General features: G+C 51.2%; 1 protein-coding gene across 1 annotated transcript in view; it reads left to right on the top strand.

The window, feature by feature from the left end:
• GRAMD2A (GRAM domain containing 2A) overlaps positions 1 to 24853 on the top strand; it is a 40139-nt gene extending 15286 nt beyond the window's left edge. The window contains exons 2-12 of the mRNA XM_025390043.1: positions 14516 to 14608; positions 15453 to 15510; positions 15882 to 15957; positions 16598 to 16701; positions 17331 to 17429; positions 17720 to 17791; positions 19278 to 19334; positions 20948 to 21092; positions 21230 to 21440; positions 22315 to 22419; positions 22680 to 24853. Of these exons, the coding sequence (XP_025245828.1) occupies positions 14516 to 14608; positions 15453 to 15510; positions 15882 to 15957; positions 16598 to 16701; positions 17331 to 17429; positions 17720 to 17791; positions 19278 to 19334; positions 20948 to 21092; positions 21230 to 21440; positions 22315 to 22419; positions 22680 to 22683 (1024 nt within the window). The 3' untranslated portion in view covers positions 22684 to 24853. The remainder of the gene's footprint in view (positions 1 to 14515; positions 14609 to 15452; positions 15511 to 15881; positions 15958 to 16597; positions 16702 to 17330; positions 17430 to 17719; positions 17792 to 19277; positions 19335 to 20947; positions 21093 to 21229; positions 21441 to 22314; positions 22420 to 22679) is intronic.
• Positions 24854 to 25608: the final 755 nt, after the last annotated feature.

Here is a 25608-nt window from a genome sequence, read left to right as displayed (position 1 = left end):
CACCATAAAATTCACTTTTTTACATGTACAAATTAGTAGTGTTTAGTATATTCACAAAGTTGTGCAACCATCATCCCCAAAAGACACTCTGTCTATACCATTAGAAGTCACCCCTCATTTCCTCCTTCCTCTAACCCTAGGCAACTACTAATCTACTTTCCGTCTGTATGGATTTCCTATTTTAGACATTTCCTATACATGGAATTGTACAATATGTGGTCTTTTGTGACTGGCTTCTTTTACTTAGCTTTTTTTTTTTGGGGGGGGGATGGTGTCTCACTCTGTCGCCCAGGCTGGAGTGCAGTGGCACGATCTCAGCTCATTACATGCTCCGCCTCCTGGGTTCATGCCATTCTCCTGCCTCAGCCTCCTTAGTAGCTGGGACTACAGGCGCATACCACCATGCCTGGCTAATTTTTGCATTTTTAGTAGAGATGGGATTTCACCCTATTGGCCAGGCTTGTCTCAATCTGCTGACCTTGTGATCTTCCCGCCTTGGCCTCCTAAAGTGCTGGGATTACAGGCGTGAGCCACCGCGCCTGGCCAAGAGTTCTTTTAGAACAATTTTAAATTGTAGTTAAGAAAAAGGAAAAAAAAACAACCTACCATCTGGGCATAGTGGCTCACACCTGTAATCCCAACACTTTGGGAGGCTGAGGCAGAAGGATCCCTTGAGGCCAGAAGTTTGAGACCAGCCTGGGCAACATAGAGAGACCCTGTCTCTACAAAAAATACAAAAAATAGCTGGGCATGGTAGCATGTACTTGTAATCCCAGCTACTCAGGAGGCTGAGGTGGGAGGATCACCTAAGCCCCGGGAGGTTGAGGCTGCAGTGAGCCATGCTTGCGCCACTGTACTTCAGCCTGAGCAACAGAGTGCACATTTCAGTAGTGTTAAGTATATTCACATTGTTGTGCAATCTTCAGAACTTTTCTTCTTGCAAAACTGAAACTCTATACCCAAAGAACAACAACTCATTATCCCCTCTGCCCCCAGGCCCTGGCAACCACCATTCTACTTTGTTTCTATGAATTCAACTACTCTAGATACCTAATTTAAATGGATTCATATGTTTTTTTGTGACTGTCTTATTTCACTTAACATAATGTCCTCAAGGTTATAAGGGTTCTCTATATATTTGGGATACTAATCCCTTATCAGACAGATGATTTGCAAATATTCTCTCCCATTCTGTGGATTGTCTTTTCACTTTCTTGACGATATTAACAGCATAAACATTTCTATTTTTGATACGATCTAATTTATTCTGTTTTTTCCTTCTGTTTCTTGTGCTTTCGGTGTCATATCTAAGAGATCATTGCCTGATAGGTCATAAAGATTTACGCCTATGTTTTTTTTAAGAGTTTCCTAGTTTTAGCAGATTTTGGCTTTTTTTTTTTTTTTTTTTGAGACTGTCTCACTCTGTCACCCAGGCTGGAGTGCAGTGGCGTGATCTCAGCTCACTGCAACCTCCGCCTCCCGGCCTCAAACAATTCTCTTGCCTCAGCCTCCTGAGTAGCTGGGATTACAGACATGCTTCCCCACGCCCGGCGGATTTTTGTATTTTTAGTAGAGACAGGGTTTCACTGTGTTGGCCAGGCTGGTCTCAAACTCCTGACCTCAAGTGATCCACCCTCCCTGGCCTCCCAAAGTGCTGGGATTACAGGCATGAGCCACCGCGCCCAGCTGAATTTTGACTAATTTTTGTATACAGTGTGAGCTAAAGGTCATGTTATTCTTTTCCATGTGGATATTCAGTTGTCCCAGCATGATTTGTTGAAAAGACTTTTATTTCCCCCTAAGTCTTGGCATTCTTGTTGATAGCTTCTGTTCTTTGTGTACCCACTTTCTCTGGTGCAGTCTTACTAGCTCGTCTTCTCACTTATAGGCCAGTAACTCAGAAATTTATCCCTCCTGCCTAACCCTTTCTTCTGAGCTTCTTAGTTATATATAGTTTGACATCTCCACTTCAATGTCTCTCACACACGTTCAAGGCTGAACTCGTGACTGTTTCTTCCAACTAGGCTTTTCTTCTAGTCCATTTTTACCTCGTTTAGTCTAAGCATAACAGCCCACTATCCTACTCACTTAAGCCAGAAATCTAGAGTCATACTTGACACCTTCTTCTTTTTACCTCTCATCCAATTCATCACCACGTCAGATCGATTCTACTTGGAAATACATATTCCGAATCCATCCCTGCCCCTCCATCACTACTGCCACCCAGTCCAAGACATCATCTGTCTGCTGAGTTACAGCCTTTCACCTGATCTCTCTCCATGGAAAACTGTAAACACAACAAAGGACGAGAGAGTTGTCCAGTGGATCCCCATGTATCCATCGCCCAGCTACAATAACCAACAACACGAGTCATTCCTGTTTCATCAATATGCACCCTCCACTCCCTTGCCCCACTTCCTTGGGATTACTTTGAAGCAATTAACACACAAAGTTGGTAATATACTTTCCTGTTTAAATCTCCACATTGGTTTCCCATTGCTTTTAAGATAATGACCAAAACCATTATAGAGGCCCATGGGCCCTGCATAATCTGGCTCTGCCAACCCCTCCAGCCTTGTTGCTTACTACTTCACTGCTCACCTCTGCCCTCCAGACCCAAGGCTCTATTTAGCTTCCTCACACATGCTGTGCACTTCTGGCCTTGGGGCCTTTGTATATGGCAACCCCTCTACAGTGACCCTCTCCACCCAGCATCCCCCTTCTCCATTTTGCTAGCATCCCTTGGAGCTCCAATGCTGTTTATCTTCAGAAAAGTCTTCCTTGCCCTCCATGGTTGAGTCAGGACGCCCTGATAGAGGTCCCTCCTGGGATGGGGGTTCATCTGACCACAGAGGGCCAGTGGCCATCTGCAGTTTATACAGTTCCTGGCCTCTGCTTTTTTCCCTCAGACAACATTTGTTGTCCCTCCTGGGCTGTGACTTTCTCACCCCTTTGCAGAGGAGTCACTGAGGCCCAGAAAGGAAGAGTGGCTTACTCAAGGCCCCTCAGCAATGAGAAGCAGTTTCAGGCCTGCATCCCTGTCTTCCTGTCCCCAGCCCCAGGCTCTTTCAGGACCCCAAGACCCTTCACACTTGCCTATGGTCCTGAGAAGAGCCTGATGGATCCACAAAGCCACAGTGATTCTGAGGTGGGTGTCCCAGGGTGGTTGGGGTGGGCTATCTGTACAGTATCCACGTTGGACAGAACTGACTTGTCTCCAGAGTAGCCACAGCCCCTGGCAGCCCTGAGTGGGGGCGTCTGAGCGGCTCAGCCTGTCTGTGGCCCCCCCACTCAGCAGGCCTGGCCGGAGGGTGGCCAGCAAGAGCACAGGGGCACTCTGTTCCTTAATGAATGCAAGTCTGTTTTTAGACCTGAATGACCAGCTTTTTGTCTGGAAATGGCCAAGCCCCAAGTGGCCTGCCAAGAAAAAGTGGTCTATGAACAGACCCGGGGGTGCCAGCTCAAATAGATGCCGCTGCAGCAGCGGGCATGATGGGATGGAGCCAGCAGCCAGCAGGGCACTCTTTGCAGGGCTGGCTCTGTGATCTGGCTTGTGCTTTGTAGGAAATCCTGGATATCCCCAAGAGGAAAGCTTCCCGGTTTCAGCTGTTTGTCACTGTCTGTCTCCGTGGCGACTGTTCTCACTGCACAGGCCTTTGAGCTCTGGGCAGGAGCAGGCAGCGATTGCTGGCCTCTAACCTCTGGTGGAGGGAGGAGAGGAAAGGGAGGGACCCTGAGCGTGGCTGGGCCAGAGCTGCGATCAGGTCGTGCCCCCCAGCCCATGGCGGTGGGAGGCAGTCACTGGGTGTGGCCCAGGTGTAGAGAGGGCCTTGCCGCAGCTGGTGCCTTGGACTGTAGTCCCAGTGGAAAGATTCAGGCATGGAGGACACGTATGGAGCTTTCTGGGTACCTCTGAGGCCCAGTGGTGCCCCCATCTTCACTTGCGTGGGTAGAGGCCCCTCTAGGTATCCTCCAAGGATGTGATGGGACAGAGGCTAACACAGCGCTCAGTGGCGCTAGTGGGGGATGTGCTGCTCAGTGGGCAGGGCTGTGAGTGTCCCCAGCCCCACCCCAGACTGAGTCAAGACCTCTTGCAGATCCTTACAGTAGCCCTGATGATCTGCAGGTCACAGAGGGGATTATTTTTTTCTCTGCGTGCCATTTTGTAGAGACACAAACACAGAAGGAGTTAATGGGCATCCTAGGGGAGCAGATCCTCTTCGTGCTTTCCTAGACTGGAGGCCTGGCCCGTGGCCCCCTGCTTCTCTTTCTCCGCCTCCTGCCCCCTCTTCCCTCGCTCTAGAGCCAGTCTCCGTGGCCACCTAGAGGTTCTGCTCTAGTGTAGCTGCAGCGTGCACCTGCCTGCTCTCTCTCGCCTGTTTCCTCCTGGCTGCACACCCCCACATCACGGATTTCCCAGTTAGGATTCCTTAGGAAGGGAATCTGACAGGCTGGCTCATCTTTTCACTCTAAAGAGGCTGCTGGTCAGCTTGCGATGGCTTTTCCTGGGCCTGGAGCACACCATGGTTCCACTGCCTGTGGCCAGAGTCACTTGGTAGGTCTTGGGAAGATAGGCCTTTGGCCCTCCACATCCCCGCTTCGTCTCAAAGCTGCTACAGGCAGTGATGGGAGAGCAAGCCTGTTCCTGTCCTGGGTGTTCTCAGAACCCTTCCTGGAAGAAGGGATCGTGACGAGGTTGAGTTCCTGCCCCTCTGGAGCGCACTGCCAGGAGAGCTGAGTGGAACCCCAACTCACTAAGCCTCACCCCCTTACAGTCAGTATGAGACTCAATTATGGGATTTTTCTCCCCTCCTCCAGTCAGTGGAAAGGACAAAGCAGTCGTCCTAGATATGGAATGTCACCTGAGAGAATAAAAAGGGAGGTGCAGCTTCTATGAAAGTGCAAGACAGCAATAATAACATTATTTTTGCAAAAGAGGGAAATTACCTTTTATCTTCAAGTTTCAGCACGTTGACGATGAGCCTACCTCTCTCCACAGAATCCTAGTTTGCTATCAGGAAAGGTCTTGTCACCCAGTTTCTGACTGTGTGTGGGGACTGTGGCCCTGAGAGCACATAGGGAGTCTCTTGGGAAGGACACAGTGTGGTTCAGAGCTGGCCTCTGCCACCTGGAAAAGCTGGTCTTGTGACTTCCATGGTATAGCCTAGGAAATGGGCCCTCAGGCCTTAAACAGATGAAGGGAATCTTATTGACAGTGGGGTCCCCTGCCTTGCCAAGGAAGTTCCTAAAACTCAAGAGGGCCAGGGTGAAGAAGGCTCAGGAGGGTCAGGACCCCAGTTTCAGAGCCCAGGCAGGCAGATTGGCCTCGGAGAGAAGCCACAAAGAAAGGAGGGGTGGGGGCAGGGTTCTTCCTGTGCTTTCTTAGTTGGCTGGGGGTTTACAATCACTTGGGAACCCTTAAAAGCTAAAGCCGGCCAGGTGCGGTGACTCACGCCTATAATCCCAACACTTTGGGAGGCTGAGGCGGGTGGATCACCTGAGGTCAGGAGTTCGAGACCAGCCTGGCCAACATGGTGAAACCTCGTCTTTGCTAAAAATACAATAATTAGCTGGGCATGCTGGCACACGCCTGTAATCCCAGCTACTCACGGGGTTGAGACATGAGAATCTCTTGAACCTGGGAGGTTGAGGCTGCAGTGACCCAAGATTATGCCACTGCCCTCCAACCTGGGTGACAGAATGAGACTCTGTCTCAAAAAGAAAAAAAAAGAAGCTGAACATACACCTGCCTTATGACCTAGCACTTCTAATCCTAAGTGTTTACATACAGAAGTGAATATTTGCGTGCACAAGACTGGTAATAGAATTTTCATAGCACTTTCATAAGAGGCAAAAACTGGAAACTGCCCAAATGTCCATCAATAGTAAAATGAATAAATAAATTGTGGTATATCCATATTTCAAATGCATTGCTGAGTAAAAGCAGACAAGTATGTATGGTATGATTCCATTCATGTAAAGTCCCAAAATAAGCAAAAGCACTCTGGTGCTGGAAGTCAGGATGACGGTTATCCATGGCCAGGAGGGTGTGGCCAATGAAAGTAGAAGCAGCAGCGGGTGGTTCTGGGGGCCTTGTTCCCAGGTGTGTACTCATTTGTGAAATGCATTGAATTGTACATTTACTTAACATGTGCTTTTCTGTATGTAAATAATACTTCAACAACAATTTAATAAATCTATAATTATTTAAATGCTATTCCCAGATATTCTGATTTAACTGGTTTGAGACAGAGCTCAGGCATCATTTTTTTTTTTTTAAAAGGACTGCAGGCTGAGCACAGTGGCTCATGCCTGTAATCTCAGCACTTTGGAAGGCTGAGGTGGGAGAATTGCTTGAGGCCAGGAGTTCCAGACCAGCCTGGGCAACATAGCAACACCTTATCTCTATAAAAATAAAAAATAAAAAAAAAATAGCTGGGCATGGTGGCATACACCTGTAGTTTCAGCTACTTTGGGAGGCTTAGGCAGGAGGATCACTTGAGCCCCAGGAAGTTGAGGCTGTGGTGAGCTGTGATTGCACCACTGTGTTCCAGCCTGGGCAACAGAGCAAGACTCCATCTTTTTAAAAAAAAAAAAAAAAAAAAAAAAGCACTGCAGGTGATTCTAATATGCACCCAGCCGGCTACACTTTAGAGCTAAAAGGAGAGTGTCCTTTTGCCCTGAAGTAGGAGGTGAGCTGAGTGAGAGGTGAGGGTGGCGTGAGGAGACCTTGTCGGGGAGATCTGGAGCAGCCAGTCGGGGGAAGAGTCCCAGGTCCAGCCTACTGAGCTCCAGTTTGCAAAGTTCTATCCAGGACAGATGTCCACAAAGCTTCCTGTCCTTGGATGGCTATTTCCCTGGTTTCTGGGTTTGTACTGTCGGGGCCTGTTGCCATGATGTGTTTTTGTTTGAAAGAGAACAGTGTTGTTTTCAGGTCTCTGCTTGGAGCTCGCTGGGGCCGAGCGTCCTGGCTGGCTGCACAAGAGGGTGGAGCTGTCTTTGGCCTGGCCTTGAGAAGAGTTGGCAGGACCCACAGGGTCCACAAGAAGTCAGCTTGGGAGAGTGCGGTTACCTCCTTGGAGGAGTAGATGCCCAAGGGGACCACCCCACCCCAGCTGTGGGGAAGGCCCTGCCTGTGACCACGCAGGCCCGGCTGAGGTTTGTGCTTCAGCATCAACCACAGGCTTGGCCACTGCCAGAGGCTTGGATGAGTACTGGAGGGAGGTTTCCCCTGTGGTTAGGAAGGGCTGGGAAGTCTGGGGGAGTGTTGCCAGGGCATGGCCCGCCCAGGGGCGTGCAGCCCACTGGAGACAGGAGGGACCCAGCCTGTGCTTTCACCCAAATACCCCATCCTGCCCAGGCCCTTTATTCTTTCCTTGCACCTCATACCTCCCACCTGAGTTCCTCTTTGATCAGTCAACCACCCAGGGCTGAGTGCCTTGAGGTACCGGACCAGAGCTCCTGGAGGGAAGGGCCCTGCTGTGGGGGACCCCGTCAGCTCCTGTCCAGCCTCTCCCCTCCTTTCCTGCTGGGTGTGTCATTCTCTGTGCTCCCTCAGTCTTACTGCCTTGCTTTTTCCTCTCCTTCTCCCTTTTGGGGTGTTCTCTCTCTTTCCCTGTCTCTCCTTCATTCAGCAAACACTGGGTGCTGGCTGTATGCTGGGGATACAGAGATGTACGGGACATGCCCTTGCTGGAGCTCAGAGTCAACTGGGGGACACAGATGTGTAAACAGACAGGCACACTCTGGTGTGGTAAGTGCTGGGGCAGCAGCCTGCAAGAAGCGACAGTGGACCACAGAAGAGGGAGTGAGCCCCTCTGCTGGGGCAAACCAGGGAAGGCTTCACAGAGGTGGTGACATTTCACCTGGGGCTTGAAAGATGACCGGGAACTCCCCAGGTATATAAGCATGAGAAGGGTAAGCAGGTAAGCAGGCAAAGCACATAGATGTGAAGGGCTGCTGTGGCATGGAAGTGAAGGTGCTGGGCTGCACTGCAGGTGAGGGGATGACCGGGGTGAGGTTGGAAAGCAGGAAGGTCTGGGAGACCAGCTGAAGAAGTGACGGGAAGTGAAGAAGGAGCATCAGCAGGAGAGTGGCAGGATCAGACCCGGGCCCTAGCTGGCCCTCTGGGCAGTGTGCATGTGGGAGAGAGGCAGGCAGGGTGTACCCGCACAGCTGGAGGCAGGTTCGGTCAGGGAGCTGTTGCCAGCATCTGGGAAAAGGATTGTGGACTGGGCTTGCGTGGTGTAGCAGGAATGAGAAAAGAGATGGTTTCATGGGTTATCTCGGGGGTCGGCGGGGAGGACCCGAGGGCTTGATTGGCTGTGGAGGTGGGGAGAAGAATGAGTGGAGTATTCTGGCCTGGGTAACTGTAGGGAGGATAGAGCCTTTCACAGACATTGGATGCCAAGGAGGAAGCAGGCTTGGGGGGCTGCTGCTGAGCTTACATGCATGGATGCATCTAGATGGCAGGGTGTGAAGCTTGGGAGGGTGTGGGTGTCAAGGTTACAGAGTTAGACTTGGGAGTGACTGCCTGGTGTGGGTATTTGGAGCCCGGGGGAGGTGTGCAGAGCAGAGTGCCTGTATCAGGTGCACCACGAGGCCCCTAGACTCCTGTGTATCTGGGCTTCCACTCATTGCCCTCTCCTCTCCTGCCCTGTCTCCCCATTCTTGACATCTCCCTGTGCTGGTGCCATTCTTGCCCTCTGGCAGCTTCTCAGGCTGAGGAGCTCCCTACCTGCCTCATGATGCGAAAAGGGAGTATTTTTGCTGCCTGGGGCTGGAGAGCAGGCAGACACCTGCTGTGCCCCCTAGGGAGGGGCCTTCCTGCCTTTAGACCAGGCTTAGCTGGGGGAAGGGGCCTCATCAGACGATTTCCAATCTTTTGTACCCCCTTTAATGTCAAAATACTGCCACTCCCCTGCTCCACACCTCTCCTGACAGAAATTAGAGTTTTTTGTGGCTTCTAGGACTCCTGACATGAACTCCACAGCTGGGGCGTGGGGACGGGACGGGATGGGACAGAGCGGGAGGAGATGTGGTTCACGACCCACAGGGCATGAACACCTAGCGTGAGAAAAAGTCTATGAGTAGAGTCTACAGTGGCTGCCCGCGGGGTGGGCGACCAGGCTGAGCCCTGTGCTCTTAAAGCCTCCTCCTTTGCCCTCTGGGTTGGGGCCCAGCTGGTCACTGGCTGTCCCCTGCCTGACTGGTTCTGCTGGTGCGTGCTCAGTGACCACTCTGCCCTGTACTTCTTCAAGTGGCACTGCTCCCATTTCTTTTCTTTTCTTTCTTTTTTTTTTTTTTTTTTTGAGGCGGAGTTTCACTCTTGTTGTCCAGGCTGGAGTGCAATGGCACGATCTCAGCTCACCGCAACCTCCGCCTCCCAGGTTCAAGCAATTGTCCTGCCTCAGCCTCCCTAGTAGCTGGGATTATAGGCATGTGCCACCAGGCCCAGCTAATTTTGTATTTTTTTTTTTTTTTTTTTGAGACAGAGTCTCGCTGTGCTCCCAGGCTGGAGTGCAGTGGCGTGATCTCGGCTCACTGCAAGCTCCGCCTCCCGGGTTCACGCCATTCTCCCGCCTCAGCCTCCCGAGTAGCTGAGACTACAGGCGCCGCCACCACGCCCGGCTAGTTTTTTGTATTTTTTTAGTAGAGACGGGGTTTCACCATGTTAGCCAGGATAGTCTCGATCTCCTGACCTCGTGATCCACCCGCCTCGGCCTCCCAAAGTGCTGGGATTACAGGCTTGAGCCACCGCGCCCGGCCTAATTTTGTATTTTTAGTAAAGACGGGGTTTCTCCATGTTGGTCAGGCTGGTCTCGAACTCCCAACCTCAGGTGATCCACCCGTCTCGGCCTCCCAAAGTGCTGGGATTACAGGCGTGAGCCACTGCGCCCGGCCTCTTTATTTTCATTTGTCAAAATAAACACTACAGAGGAGAAGATACAACTATTTAGTGGAAAGTGAATGAAGATTGTTTTGCGAGCACTGCAGGTTTCCTCATTTTGGCCATAGGAAGGGTCTCTGAGCCAAGAACATTATCAGCAGAGAGACAGGAGGAACTGGCTTCAATGGATAAACATAAAGGAGTGGCTTGTAACCATCCCCTTGATCACGTGTAAAGGAGTTGGCTTTTTCTTTTTTTTTTTTAAGACAATTTCACTCTGGTTGCCTAGGCTGGACTGGAGTGCAATGGTGCGATCTCGGCTCACTGCAAGCTCCGTCTCCTGGGTTCAAGTGATTTTCCTGCCTCAGCCCCTTGAGTAGGTGAGATTACAGGTGCCCGCCACCATGCCTAGCTAATCATTGTATTTTTAGTAGAGATGGGTTTTCACCATGTTGGCCAGACTGGTCTTGAACTCCTGACCTCGGGTGATCCGCCTGCCTCAGCCTCTCAAAGTGCTGGGAGCCTACCTTCAGATCAGGCTCAGCCACCACGCCCAGCCAGGAGTTGGCTTTTAATTTAAAGAGACTTGAGAGTTGGCCGGGCTTGGTGGCTGAGCCTGGTCTGAAGGCAGGAAAGCCCCTCCCCAGAGTTGTTGTGAGCGCCTGCTGCATGCTCAGCACTGGACTCAGGGGATTCAGTGAAGGAGTAGGCGGAGTCTGTGCATCTCCAGGGGCTCACAGACTCTGAAACAGTGTGACAGATGCTGAGAGGAGACTTCCCATCAGGGTGCTGTGAGTGTCTGAAGCAAAGACTCCTCACCTGGGCTGGGGGAGGGCTGAGGGAAAGCTTCTCTCCCTGAGAAAGTCACATTTGAACCTAAGGATGTGTTTGGTTTGGAATCCATGCAAAGACATGATTATCTATGCAAGATTAGATAATCCATACAAGATTATAATTATACCAGTTTTTAAGGCTCAGCTTCCTTTTCTCTAGGAACCCCACTGTGAATATTTCAGATCTGTGCATCCTCTGAGCTCCTGCTGTCCTGAGAACTTGAGTCACACTCTCAAGCAACAGGCTCCCTGCCTCTGAAAGCACTGTCTAAGCTCCTTCCCATTGTCATCCCATTCTATCCCTCGTCCATCCTTTAGGCTAGAGTGCAGGTTCTTTAGAGCTGAGCCTACAGGATTTTTCCCTGGCGGCCCCATGGGTTGACTGCCAGGCTCACGCTGTAACGGCTCAGTGGTCTGACTTGTGTATGCTGCTCCTCCAAGGACTGCTCTGTGAGAGGACTTAGACCAAGCGAGAAACATACATGGAAGAAATAGATGGAATCTACCACACAGTAATTACACACAGACACAGCAGAAATACCACAGACAAAAGAGAAATGACAAATTGGGGAAAATATCACAAAAATGATAAACTAAGGATTAACATTCTCAATAAAGAATTTACAGGTCGGACATGGTGGCTCATGCCTGTAATCCCAGCACTTTGGGAGGCCAAGGCAGGTGAATCACCTGAGATCAGGAGTTCAAGACCAGACTGCCCAACATGGTGAAACCCCATCTCTACTAAAAAAACAAAAACAAAAAAATACACACACACACACACACATATATATATACACATATATGTATACACACACACACACATATAAATTAGCCAGATGTGGTGGCAGGCTTCTGTAATCCCAGCTACTCAGGAGACTGAGGCATGAGAATCGCTTGAACCTGGGAGGTGGAGGTTGCAGTGAGCTGAGATCACGCCATTGCACTCCAGCTTGGGTGTCAGAGTGAGACTCTGTCTCAAAAAAAAAAAAAAGAAAGCTAGACATGGTGGCTCACACCTGTAATCCCAGCACTTTGGGAAGCTGAGGTGGGATGACTGAGCTTAGGAGTTTAGGACCAGCCTGGACAACACAGTGAGACCCCCCCCACAAAAAAATGAAAAACAGCCTGGCGTGGTGGCGGAGGCCTATAGTCCCAGCTACTTGGGACACTGAGGTGGGAGGATCACTTGAGGTCTGGAGGTTGAGGCTGCAGTGAGCCAAGATTGCGCCACTGTACTCTAGCCTGAGCGACAGAGTGAAACCCTGTCTCAAAAAAAAAAAAAAAAGGCTGGACACGGTGGCTCATGCCTGTAATCCCAGCACTTTGGGAGGCCAAGGCAGGGGGATTACAAGGTCAGGAGTTCGAGACTAGCCTGGTCAATATGGTGAAACCCTGTCTCTACTAAAAAATACAAAATTAGTTGGGTGCAGTGACACACGCCTGTAGTCCCAGCTACTTGGGAGGCTGAGGCAGGAGAATCACTGGAACCCAGGAGGCAGAGGTTGCAGTGAGCGCTGGACTCCAGCCTAGGCAACAGCAAGACACCATCTCAAAAAAAAAAAAAAAAAAAAGGCCAGTAACAATTTATACAAATGAAGAAAGAACTTCAATATAAACGAAGAAAGAATTTCACCTGTGAATTGTCTATAAGACAATGAAATTCTAGTGGTTAATAATTATTTGGAAAAAAGTGTTCAACCTACCAGTAAGCAGAAATACAAATGAAGACAACATATTTTCACCTATCAGATTTGCAAAGGTGAGTGAGAGACAATATCCAGAGAAGGGCCTGAATATCGGGAAACAGGCACGCTCATATCGTGCTGATGCCTGGGTTAACTGGAATAGTATCTGTTCATTCTTTTTTTTTTTTTTTTTTGAGATGGAGTCTCGCTCTATAGCCCAGGCTCGAGTGCAGTAGTGCCATCTTGGCTCACCGCAACCTCCGCCTCTTGGGTTCAAGCAGTTCTCTGTCTCAGCCTCCTGAGTAGCTGGGACCACAGACGCCCGCCACCACAACTGGCTACTTTTTTTGTATTTTTAGTAGAGACAGGGTTTCACTATCTTGGCCAGGCTGGTCTTGAACTCCTGACCTTGTGATCCACCTGCCTCAGCTTCCCAAAGTGCTGGGATTACAGGCGTGAGCCACCGCGCCTGGCCTGCATCTGTTCATTCTCAATCCACTACTTTCACTTCTGAGAATCTATCCTAGGAATGGACAGTGAGTGACATGGGAAATTTCTCATGAAATCAGGTTAAGCCACAGAAGTAGGGTACACAAATTATAGATTATATAACCATTTATATAGGTTATATATTTATCATACATTTTTTCTTTGGGTGATTTTTGGGGAATCTTTCTTATAGGTGATTTTGATCTTATATTTTTCATATTTTCTATAATGAGCTTTAAAAATCAAGGGGAAAAAAAACCTCTGTGAAATGTGACGTGATGGAACCAAATAAATCCAGAAATCAACTTTGAGAGTCAAGTCTCTAACAAAATCTGTCACTTCACAAGATTGTTGTAGGTATATGTTGATATGTGTGGCAAAATCCTCTCTAAGGTGGAGGACAGAGGTAACCAGGCCACATGGCCATGGCTGGACTGATTTTGTGGGTGAGGTCACTGGCTGTTCACTGTAGTACCGGACACAGCCTGTCCCTCGGCAGGACTCAGTTTTGTAATCTGTACAATGGTATGGTGGGAGGGGGTGAGGCTAAATCAGTTTCTGAGGGTCCTGGCAGATCTTAGGCTGATGCAATAACTCTGTTCTTGAAGAAGAGAACTTTGGCTGGCCTCAGTCACAGAGTGGAGTGTGACTGAGCACTGAGATTTGTAGGTTCCAGGCTCCAGCTCCTAATATGCTGTGGGACCACTGCACATGACCTTGTTACCTGTTCCTGACCACCATACTGCCCCAGTGTGGCCGTGTTTCTTGGCCATCCTCTCTCTCCGTCAGCCCCTGCGCCCACTCGGTTGGAGCTGGTTTGATGGCTCAGGCTTTATTGATGTGAAGCCTGGAGGAGCGTTTCTTTGGAGGAAGCCAGGGTAACGATTCTTTGGAGCATTTAGTGGAGGCAGGAACTCAAAGGCCATTGGAGAGCCCTACCTGCCCAGGGAGAAAGGATCTGTTCCCTCCCATGCTGTCCCTCAGGGACATTTTTGAGATGGTTTGGCTCTCATCACCAAGCTGTCCTGACTGTTGGAGGTGACTGAGGCCACTTCCTGGTATAAGACGGCTCCTCTCCTCCTGGCCACACTCACCTGCAGGCGGACGGGCGTCCACCTCCCACACCTTCAGCGCATTAGCTCCTGAGCTTCATTTGATAAGGCCTCCTGTGCTCAGCCTCCTTTCCTGGAACCTGATGGTTTACAGTCATGCCGCGCGGGTACTTTGGACACTTTTGTTCTCGGCATAAGCAAGTCTCAGGGTCCTCCCTCTCAGTGTGCCTCCTCAAGGGTGGGGCTAGAGGCCTCACTCAGCCTGGCCTACGAGCTGCCTGGCACTGGAGATGAGGTAGACAGGTTGATTTTCCTCCCAGCCCAGGCATAAGCAGAACTTCTGGCTTTTGGGAAACATGCTGTGTGAGACCCCCAATTCCATCAGCCATCCCAGAACCTCTGCCTGTGCCGCTGCCTCTGAACTCTGACATCTTCAGTGTCACCCTCAATACCAGGGCCAGTCTTGGGTGGGGGACAGAGGCAGCGGCCCTGGGCATGGTGGGGCTGGTGGGGAAAGGTGTCCTCATGAAGCCCCCTTACTGATGTGGGCCTGTTTTTCCCTAGCAACCAACAAATGCACGGAAAGACAGCTTCTCTGAACAGTGCTGTGCCCTGCAAAGAGAAACCAGACAGAGTTGAGGAGCCCCCGGACTACAGGTGAGGACCCCTTTCCCAGTCGGAGATACACACAGACTTGGGGGTGGGAAGCCCTCAGGAGGTGACCTGTTTGTAAGAAGACCTCAAGGCTGAGCCGGGCCCCTTTGTAGGTCTGTGAGGTCAGGCACAGGCTGCCCCAGGCTTCTTCCTCCCACCCCTCAGGCCTGTCCCAGTGCACTGGGACCTAGCAGAGTCCATGCTTCTCGGGTTTCCAGCTTCCTCCCTGCTCACCTGTGCCCTGGGCCAACCCAGACAAGGCAAAGGTTTACCTTTTTTCTCAGCGCCATCCCCCTCTCCCAATGTGGTAGCCTCAGTCAGGTCAGGTGAGTCTGTGCCAAGCTTCCCGCAGCAGAGCTCAGGCCACAGGGAGGAGGCGGCAGGGAGGGCAGTCCTGCTGGCATCATGGCCTGCGGCCAGGCCCCGGAGCTGTGAGTCTGACACCTTCACCTCACCCACACCCCAAACTGGTCCCTATTCTGGCACTGCCTGCTCCCCTGCTTACCCCTTGGCCAGAGAAATGGGACAGGGTCTTTGACACCCAGGTGGGCAGCTCCTCAGCATCTCTGGGAGACTGGGCGCACCTCCTGGAGATGCTGCTCACTCGCATCGGGGAAGGTGGGCCCTTGGCGACCCCTCCCTGCCTCCCGCAGTGCCCTCCCCCAGGGATGAGCTGTATAGCTGTGTTCTTTCTGTACTTGTCATTTTGCTGTGTCCCCTAGAGAAGGGCCCTAGTCTCCGATCTCTGCCCCAAGCTTCTGGCTCAAGGCCAGGGCAGAATTGGCACTGAGTACGCATGGGCAGGACTGGGGTTCCTTGTCCCCAAAATGGAATGTCTCCTTTGCAGTCCGCACTGGCCAGAAGGCTTGAAGGGTGAAGAGATAAAGAAGTGTGGCCGAGAAGGGGTAAGTCTGGAGGCTGACTTCTCACTATTCACCCAGGAAGGGGTCCTGGGCTGCCAGAATTCAGTGACTTTTGGCGCCTTGGCCACCAGGCTGGTCATCAGAAAATCAGGAAGCCTGAGTGAGTGTCCCTTCCTGGGTGGGAGTAGGGTGTCCCCTTCTGCTAATACAAGCTGCCTGTCAGGACCAGCAGCACCAGGAGACAAGCTGTGCTTGGCACACAGCCCTCCATACTCACTGGCTGCTTACTAGCTGCCTCATGCTAAGTCCCCAGCATGGGCCGGGGGGCTGTGGCATTTCCTGTTGGCTGGAGCAGGGCCCCTTTGGCGGTCTCACCTCCCAGGGCTTCTCAGACGCAGCCTGTGTGTTTGCAGATAACACTGAATAAATACAACCAGCAATACCACAAGCTGTTTAAGGATGTTCCCTTGGAGGAAGTGGTTCTCAAAGGTGAGCTGTCTCCCTGGTATAGCTGGTTAGGCACCCAGAGTGCCTGGGGCCAGGGGCCTCTGCTCTGGAGCCTCCAAAGCATGACTTAGAAATGGGAACTGGCTGTCCTTTAGATGTGGACCACTCCCCCAGAATGTGAGAAGACAGGGCTGGTTTGGGACATAGCATTGCATTTTTGAAGGTTTTCTTGGGGAAACGTCAGGACTTCGGAATCTTGTGTCTGTTCTGCTCTTACCGGTGACTTCTTCCCTGCTCTGGCCTCTCACTGAGCATGTGGGGGCATTTGCACAATCAAGGCCCTCAGGGCAGAGCAGAGCAGGGAAAGGTCAGGGATTCTGCCTGAGGTTGTGAGATTGCAGGCTCGGAGATCAGGGCAGGAACTTGCCTGGACCCTCTGGAGCATGGGTGGAGAAGGAAGAAACATCCAGCAGGCTGGTGGAGTGGAGGGGCAGTCAGGAGAAGGACCCTTCGATGCTGGGGAATGGATTGTTTGGGGTTTGGGGTCTGTGGTGGGGAAGGGAGAGTCTGAGGAAGATGGGTCCTGAGGCTGGACTCTGGACTCCAGAGTGTGAGGACCCACGTCCTGGGGCTTCCTGGGCTGACCTTGCTTATGGCCATTTTCTCTCCTGTGACATCCTAGTGTGCTCCTGTGCCCTCCAGAGGGACCTCCTTCTCCAGGGCCGGCTGTACATCTCCCCCAACTGGCTCTGCTTCCATGCCAGCCTCTTTGGCAGGGATATCAAGGTAGTAATGAGTGGTAAGGGCTGCCATGATCCTATGAGGGGAGAGCCAGCCTCATGCCTCAAAGTCATGCCTATCTCTCTGCATGCTGGGCCCCGGGTGGAGCCCCTTGCTGGTTGGATGAGCAGCTTCGAGGCATCCCATCCAGTGTCCAGTAAAGTCCTGCCCCTTCTGAAACAGGGGCCCCAATGTGGACCCCACATCTGGCCTGAGCTGGCCTGAACAGTTCACAGCCAAATCATTCTGCCTCTGGGTATTTCAGAAATGCTTTGAGAATCAGAGCGGGATGTCACATTTAGGGGGAGCCATAGTTGTGGCCAAGAAGTAGCCTATGGAGCTCCGTTACTAGGGTATGAGATTTGCCAGAGCCACCATCCTTGGCCTCCTGGATAACAGGGATCATACCTATGTGACAGCCAAGAGTGACACGTCCTGCCAAGGCTGGGGCAGGGTGGCAGGCACAACCGGAAGGGGAGCCTGGATGAGAAGGTAGAAGGCTCAGACACTTCCCCACATGGGGCCAGGCTTCTCCATGTGGCCATGCTGGGCTCACAGCAGGGTCCCTATACAGGGAGCAAAGGGACCATGTCCTTGGGGGTTAGTCCTGAGAGAAGCATCCCTCTCCCTCTCAGGTGGTCATTCCTGTGGTGTCTGTGCAAATGATCAAAAAACACAAGATGGCACGGCTCCTTCCCAATGGACTGGCCATCACCACCAACACCAGCCAGAAGGTCAGTGCACTGGGCCGGCGCTTCCTTGTCAGTCTCCTGCTCCCAGCCCCAGCAGCCCATAGTCTGACTTGGGCACATTCCCAGGTCTTTATTTCACCCCACCCTGCAGCTCTCCAGTACGTATTTCAGGCCATACAACAAGTTGGAAGAGAAGCTCCTAGGCAGAGCTCCTATTGGCTCTTACGGCCTGATACTCCTGTGGGCCTGTGCCCAATCCAGGAGGGGGCTGGCTGGCACAGCAAGGGGTCTCATCTCACCCTATCGCTGTCTGTTTTCTTTCCATATCCCAGTATATCTTTGTGTCACTGCTCTCCCGGGACAGTGTATATGACCTGCTGAGGAGAGTCTGCACCCACCTACAGGTATGGAGCTTGGGAGCAGGAAGGCCAGGGAGGTCTCTCAGGCCTGGATGCAGGTGGACAAGGGTGTTGGGGGAGGTTGCCCATCTCTCCAGCATAGGGAACAGGGCAGGGAGAGGGGAGTTAAAGGCTCAGGCTCAATGTACAAGAGACAGTACTTGGATTGTGTGTCTATGCTTGCAAGCATGTCTTTGAGGCCAGTGGGCCCCCGTGTGTCCCCATATACAGATGCTCCTTGTACATGGGCTTATGTCCCATAAACCCATCAAAAGTTGAAAATATCGTAAGTCAAAAATGCACTTAATAGAGGTACACATTACCTACGGAACATCATAGCTTAGCCTCACCTCAAACATCTCAGAATGTTTTCATTAGCCTAGAGCTGGGCAAAATCATCTCAGACAAAGCCTGTTTTATAATATAACTTATTGAATCCTGTACTGAATGTGAAAAACAGAATGGCTGTATGGTCCCATCACTTTGGGAGGCCGAGGCAGGTGGATTACCTGAGGTCAAGAGTTCGAGACCAGCCTGGCCAACATAGTGAAACGCTGTCTTTACTAAAAATACAAAAATTAGCCGGGTGTGGTGGCAGGCACCTGTAATCCCAGCTACTTGGGAGGCTGAGGCAGGAGAATCACTCGAACCCGGGAGGAGGAGGTTGCAGTGAGCCGAGATTACGCCATTGCACTCCAGTCTGGGTGACAAGAGCAAGACTCCATCTCAAAAAAAAAAAAAAAAAAAAAAGGCCGGGCGCGGTGGCTCAAGCCTGTAATCCCAGCACTTTGGGAGGCCGAGACGGGCGGATCACGAGGTCAGGAGATCGAGACCATCCTGGCTAACACGGGGAAACCCCGTCTCTACTAAAAAAATACAAAAAAAAAAACTAGCCGGGCAAGGTGGCGGGCGCCTGTAGTCCCAGCTACTCAGGAGGCTGAGGCAGGAGAATGGCGTAAACCCGGGAGGCGGAGCTTGCAGTGAGCCGAGATCCGGCCACTGCACTCCAGCCTGGGCGACAGAGCGAGACTCCGCCTCAAAAAAAAAAAAACCAACCAGAATGGCTATATAGGTACTTGAAGTACGGTTTCTACAGAAAGCGTATCACTTTTGTACCATCATGAAGTTGAAAAATCCTAAGTGGAACCATCGTAAGTCAGGGACCATCTGTATGTCCAGGCCCTCACTTGTGCTTCCTTAATGCACAGATAGGAACGCGTAGCTGCTTCCCAACATGCCCTGTGACTCTCTCTGGCCTATGGTGAGGAAGAGGGGAGGGGTGGGGCAGCAGGTGGGAGAGTAAGTTGCCTGGGGTTTGCCTTCTGCTCCAGCATTAAATAGGGGGCCCCCTATAGACCCTGGGAGCTGGGCTTCACCTGACACAAAGTGGCTTATCTGGAGGTAAAGCTCTCTTGGAGAGAGCTGATGCTTCCTCATGCCTGACCTTGCCTGTTCCAGATGGACACGTGACTGCTTTCCCTTTCCTCCTCAGCCTTCCAGCAAGAAGAGTCTGAGTGTAAGAGAATTTCCAGGGAAACCTGAGTCTCTGGTGAGAGCTGAAGCTGGGAGCAAAGACTGCTGGACTGACAGTGCCTGGAGCTCTGAGGCTTCTGGGCCTCCCAGGGGGGGCCCACAATGCAAATGCAGAACTGGGGCACCAGGCTCAAGAGCCAGTGGCTATATTATGCCAGGGCATCTCCTAAACTTGCTGCACCATAATGCAGACCCACCAGGGCCTCAGCAGATAGGCTTTCTTTTTTCTTCCTTTTTTTTTTTTTTTTTTTTTTGCGACAGAGTCTTGCTATGTCACCCATGCTACAGTGCAGTGGCAACATCTCAGCTCACTGCAACCTTCACCTCCTGGGTTCAAGTGATTCTCCTGCCTCACCCTCCCAAGTAGCTGGGATTACAGGCACTTCATCACACCCAGCTAATTTTTATATTTTTAGTAGAGATAAGGTTTCACCATGTTGGCCAGGCTGATCTTAAACTCCTGGCCTCAAGTGATACACTGGCCTCCACCTCCCAAAGTGCTGGGATTATAGGTGTGAGTCACCGTGCCTGGCCGATAGGCTGATTTTCTGAGTAGAACAGAAGTTCAAGCCCCAAAACACTGGCCAGGTTGGGTTGCACACCTGTACAGATGCAGGGCCAGTGGCCCATCCTCTTTTCTTCAGCTGAGTCAAGATGGCCTTCAAGGGGATAAAGATGTCCCTGGGAGCCGGGTGCAGTGGCTCATGCCTGTAATCCTAGCAATTTGGGAGGCCAAAGCAGGAGGATGACTTGAGCCCAGAAGTTTAAGACCAGCCTGGGCAGCATAGTAAGACCCTGTCTCAATAAAAATACAACAAATAGCAGAGCATGGTGGCACACACCTGTAGTCCCAGCTTCCCAGGAGGCTGAGATAGGAGGATCACTTGAGCCTGGGAGGTTGAGGCTGCAGTGCGCCAAGATCACAACACTGTATTCCAGCCTGGGCAACAGAGAGAGACCCTGTCAAAAAAAATAAAAGATGTCCCTAGGGCAGAACTCCAAAGACTATCCTTGTAGAACCCAGACAGACTTATTTTAGATTTGCCAAAGATCCAGAAGTTTCCTTTGGCAGCTGGGGCCCTGGGTAGGCAGAGCTGAGTTTCTAGGGCAGGGATGGGGTAGAAATGACCCTAGGGTGTTTGAAGACTCCTTCAGTAACTATTAGTGGTTAACCAAGCATGTGATATGCATAATACCATGTGCCGGATAGAAGGTGAAGTTCCCATTTTTGTGGATGGGGACCCTAAGTTCTTCCTGCTGAGGTTAGGGCTTGGGATAGAAGGAGCCAGAACTTATCCTACCTAAGACATGTTGTGCTGAGCTTTCTTGGCTCAGATCTGAGCATGTATCTGGGTTGCCTCACATCTAAGATCCCACTGTGGTTCTACACTAGCAGTGTTCAAGGACATCATTTCCTGGCAGAATAGCTAGTCACAGCAAGGGAGCAGAGAGGAGAGGCATATGGTTGCTGTAGCAACTGCCCTCCCCACTTGTACCTTCTTCCATCCCTGGCTAGGCATCTATATTTGGTAATATCTGGAGAAAACTCTGATAAACATGGTGTGGGCTCCTTAGGGCAAGTGAGTTCCCAAGGGCCATGGTAAGATAGCTTCTCCTGTCTTACTGCAGGAAGTCCTCATCCCTGAGATGAAGTGGAGAAAGGTATGCCCTTCCTCCAGGTCCCTGTCTCTACCAGACAACATCCCTTGTATCCCTCCAGCATCCGTGGACTCCACAGACAGTTTCTTCCCCTCCAGGAAGCCTTCAAGGTCTGGTAAGTTCGGGGGGCTTGTCCATGGCAACTACTTGCAAAGGCCAGACTTTCTGTCTTCCCAGTTCCATACAAAGGGCTCACCACAGCCAGCAGGGCTTCTGAGAGCTGATTTTTTTTTTTTCTCCAAATCCATACAGAAAAATCAAGAACCCAAGTAGCTTCAGAAAACGGTGGGAAGTGGGCATGGCCCATGCCGGGCTGGGGTCCTGCCTGCCCTAAGAAGATGCCAAACTGCTCTCCCACTGCAAAGAATGCTGTCTATGAGGAGGATGAGCTGGAGGAGGAGCCCAGGAGCACTGGGGAGCTGACGCTGTGGGATTACCGGCTCCTCAAGGTCTTCTTTGTGCTGTAGGTGACTATACTGGGGAGGGGGACAGACCCACCTGCATGTCTAGGTGTTTGGAACAAGGGCCTTGGAGTGTGGGGAGTTCACTATTCAGAACCGGGAGGAAGGTTCTGAGTCAAATTCAAGTTCTTGGGTGGTATTTGAAGGCCATGTGGCATGCCCTTCTGTAGCAAGAGAAAGGATCTCCAGTTTTTATTCTTGAAACCTTGTAATTTAGGGTTGAGACTATTTGGTGGAGAGGGGCAGGATATGGACATGTTGAAAAGAGGAAAAGCTGCATAGGATTTGGGAGAAGGAGGGCCAGGAAAATTGGAGAGAGAGAGGAAAAGCATGGCCTCTCCACTGCCCACCACTAGGGTAGCTTCTGGAACCCCTGACTTGTCTCTACCTCTGTCTAAGGACCAGTAGAGCAGTGAGCATCGTGGGAAGTGACATGAACAGCCAGCCCCTGCTTTCCCTCACCTTAGCTCATCAGCCTCCTCTGGCTCTGCTAGCCGGGTTTTGACCATCAACATCAGCACCTGCTGGGGGGAATGGGCCCAACGCCTAGGGGGTCATCATCATGGCCTCCCAGAGGAGGCACAGGAAGGACCACGGTGGCTAGTGTTCTGGCTGTCTGGCCAGAGCTCCCTCCAGGGCTCAGCTGAAGGGCCCAGAGCTCTAGCTGGGCTGTGAGGACACTTCCATGGGGAAGTCTCAAGACCCTTACATGGCCTCTGGGAAGAAAGATGCTGAGGCCTGAACTGGCTGCAGGACAAAGGGCTCTTTAATTCTTCCAACTGCAGGGGTAGCTTGGTTCCCACTGTTTGTGGTGAACTTCCAGAAATGCTCTTTCTGTGGAAGAAATATTCAATTCCGTATTGTCCCTTTCTCCAGGATCTGCTTCCTGGTCATGTCCTCATCCTATCTGGCGTTCCGTATTTCTCGGCTAGAGCAGCAGTTATGCACCTTGAGTTGGAACGGCCCAGTCCCTGGGCACAGGTGAGGCCTTTTCTCTTCCTAATACTTTTGATATTGAGGGTTGAGGACAGGGGCCAAGAACCTCAGGCCAGGCTGCCTGGCTGGACTTGGTCCTGTTTTGAGCTGGCTTCTGACCCTAAGCAAGGTTGGGCAGCATGCAGGGTACATCGGTCCCACCCAGGCCCACTCTTGGGGGAAATAAAGTTATCACTGGCCCTTCTGCCCATGTCCGTCTGCCTTCTGGGCCCTTTCCTTGATGTGGACATCTTTCCTGTGTGCAGGTAACAGCCACTTGGCCTTTGTCCCCATTCCTTCTTCAAGAAGAATGTTCTGGGTGCTAAGTCTCCACCAATGTGGTTTACAGTGCTGCTGCGCTAAGACTGCCTATGAAGGAAAACATTCCAGATCCCTCCTCCTCCCCGCAGCTCTTCTCCTCCCTCTATGAGAGATCTGAAGTACCTATTTACAAAGTAACTGGCTTCTACGATTTTTGGACTCAAACAAAAAGCCAGAGTTTTTGGAACCAACTGAGGAATTCTGTACACAAAGCTTCAGCAACCACTTAAATGAGAAAAAAAAAACCACAACAAACTGGGTCCTTGGAAACAGTTCTGGCACACAGGCAGCACACTGGAGGCCACCTCAAGGGACAGAGGCCATGCTTTCATATTTGGAATGTGGCTCTGCCACACAGCTCACCCCCATGGTGAGGTCAGAGGTCAGAACACAAATCACTCATGTGGGCTCTGCTCTCTCCCAACACTCTGTGTTCCCACAGGGCTTCTCTGTGGGCAGCCAGGCACCTGTCAGGCTTGGGCAGGGGCCTGCTGAGAAGCCGTGAATGCAGAGGGGAGGGCTCACGGCCAGGATTCCAGCCAGAGATGAATTTCCATGCTCTGGGCCGGGGCTCTGTGCCGGCCCCTCATGAGGTGGCTGGCTGCATTACGGGGAGATGTTGCCTATGGCGGGGATGGTGGCAGGGGCTGTGAAGAACAGAGGTACCCAAATGCTGTGTCCTCAGCTGTCACTTTCTGGTGAGACAGGTGGAGCAGGGCCTTTGATCACTGTGGTCACAAACCTGGTACTGGGTTTTGCCCTTGTGTGTTCAAACATGTCTAAGGTGTCCCAAGCCCTGGAAATAGGGAAGGGGAGGGTGGAGGCTTGCATCTGAGGTCTTGCTGTCTACTCCCTGCCTGCCTGCCCAGATCTCAGGCATGGCCAACAGCAGCCCATTCGGGGGGCCTGTCTGGGCAGCTGCGTGTGACGGTGTTGAGCCATCACAGGGCAGAGGTCACTGTGTCACCCCTGTAGTCACTGGGTTGCAGGCCATGGAGGAGGGACCTCCAGTCCATGGGGCCTATTCTCCCTTAAGGTGGAAGTATCCACTGTGGGCCTGGAACAGTGCAGGAACCAGGCCAGGGGGTCTATCTCATACCTCTGGGGACAGGAAAGGTAGAGGATGAGGAGCTTGGATATAGAGGTGGTTTTGCCTTGGATATTCCTCTTCCTCTATCAAGGCCTTCTCTTCTTCTCTGTGCCCCACAACTCTGGCCTTATCACCCTGGGACTCCCATCTGCTAAGATAGTGGCTTTGGAGGTTCTGGAAGGGCCTTAGTGAGGAGGCCAGAAGTATCAGGGAAAGTTGCTGGAGATGGGGTGGGCAGTGTCAGAAACAGCCACTGTTTTCCCCTCTTCAGACACTGAGAGATTAATCAGGGAATGAAATCCAGGTGGAAATTATTTATTGTGGAGCAGACGACTGTCTGTCCTGTTTATGACAAACCCAAATGAGGACCGGAGGGACTACCAGTAAGTGGTCTCTTCATGCTCTCCCCATCCCAGTTTTTAGGATGAAACAGCCTGGCCTTTTGTGTTGCTTGCACCAAATCTGTATGTCTCAGGTGAAACTCACTCTTCCATGAACGGCCATCCTTTTTTTTTTTTTTGGAAACAGCCCCTTTCACCCTTTCATCAGTCTTTTTTAGGAAAATAACCCTTCTTGCTTCAGCACTTCTCCCTGGTCCTTGCTGAAAGACAGAGATAAAAATCCATTCTCTGAGCCTTGCTAGGTTGTCAGAGGCCATGAGAGGTGGATATGCCAAGATGCTGGCGAACTTGCTCTTCAGGTATACTCAGGCTCAGAAAGGGCAAGAGCCATGCTGCAGGGCAGGTGACTTTGGAGGTGCACTTGGGGCCCAGGGCTTTGAGTGGTGTGGGTGTGCCTGTCCTTCCAGATGGTGCTGTTTCTCCCTGTTGTCCCCCTACCTGGTCCTCTGGGGCCACCGTGCCTTCTGCTGTGTGCATTTATAAACGATGTGTATTTTATATAGACCTGCTTGCGATGGCTGATGGTCCTCTAATTCCCTGAATTTGGTTCAACCACCCTTGGGTTGTTTTGCTATGGCCTTTGCCTTTGAAAATATTTTAAAATAAAAAACTTGATTTTTCTAGTGTACGATGGTATGGAAAGTTCATTTTTATCCTCTCACTACTCACTACAGGTACTCTTACTAACATACTCAGCCCTCAGGAGACTGATGGAGCCCAAGTCATTTCTATAGTCCCAAGTACTCTGCAAATCTCAAAGGACTTTAGCTGAGCTGACTTATACCTCAGGTGTATGGTGAAGAGTGAGGGTGGCCACAGCAAACCCCCACAGCCCTCTGCCTCTGTCGGGTGGACACTGGGAATACTTACCCATTTTCTCTGAGCAACTCCAAAGCAATGTCCCTGGCTCAAACAGGACTATGCTTCTGATGCAGGAATTAACGTATGGAGTTCAGAGCCAGAAGGCTCGTGCGGCCTTTTCTATGACCCAGAGTCTAGGTAAGGAGGTAAAATTCCAATTTGGGCCATATCACCTGTCTTCTTTCTCCCTGTGATGCCCCCTCTAGTAGTGATTCATTCATTCAATAAATATTATTGAGCCAAGACTACATGCCAGGTACTAAGCTGGGCACTGGAGCCATGAACATGGCAGGCATGTCTGTGTCCCATGGAACTTAACTTACATTCCATGTACAGGTAGATTCCAAGTAAATATGTAAACAAACAAGATAATTGCAGATAGTGATTTTCAAGAAGAAACAGCGACATGATGAAGTGTGACGAACAGTGGTACAGAGGGAGATGGCTTTAGATGACATGGTTAAGAAAGTTCTCCAAAGTGACAAGCTGGTGCTTAAAGCATCAGCAGTCAGTCATGAGAGG

This window comes from Theropithecus gelada, chromosome 7a (genome assembly GCF_003255815.1).
Source record: "Theropithecus gelada isolate Dixy chromosome 7a, Tgel_1.0, whole genome shotgun sequence".
Taxonomy (NCBI): Eukaryota; Metazoa; Chordata; class Mammalia; order Primates; family Cercopithecidae; genus Theropithecus; species Theropithecus gelada.
The sequence above is the reverse complement of the archived record's forward strand: the minus strand, read 5'-3'. Positions and strand labels throughout refer to the sequence as shown.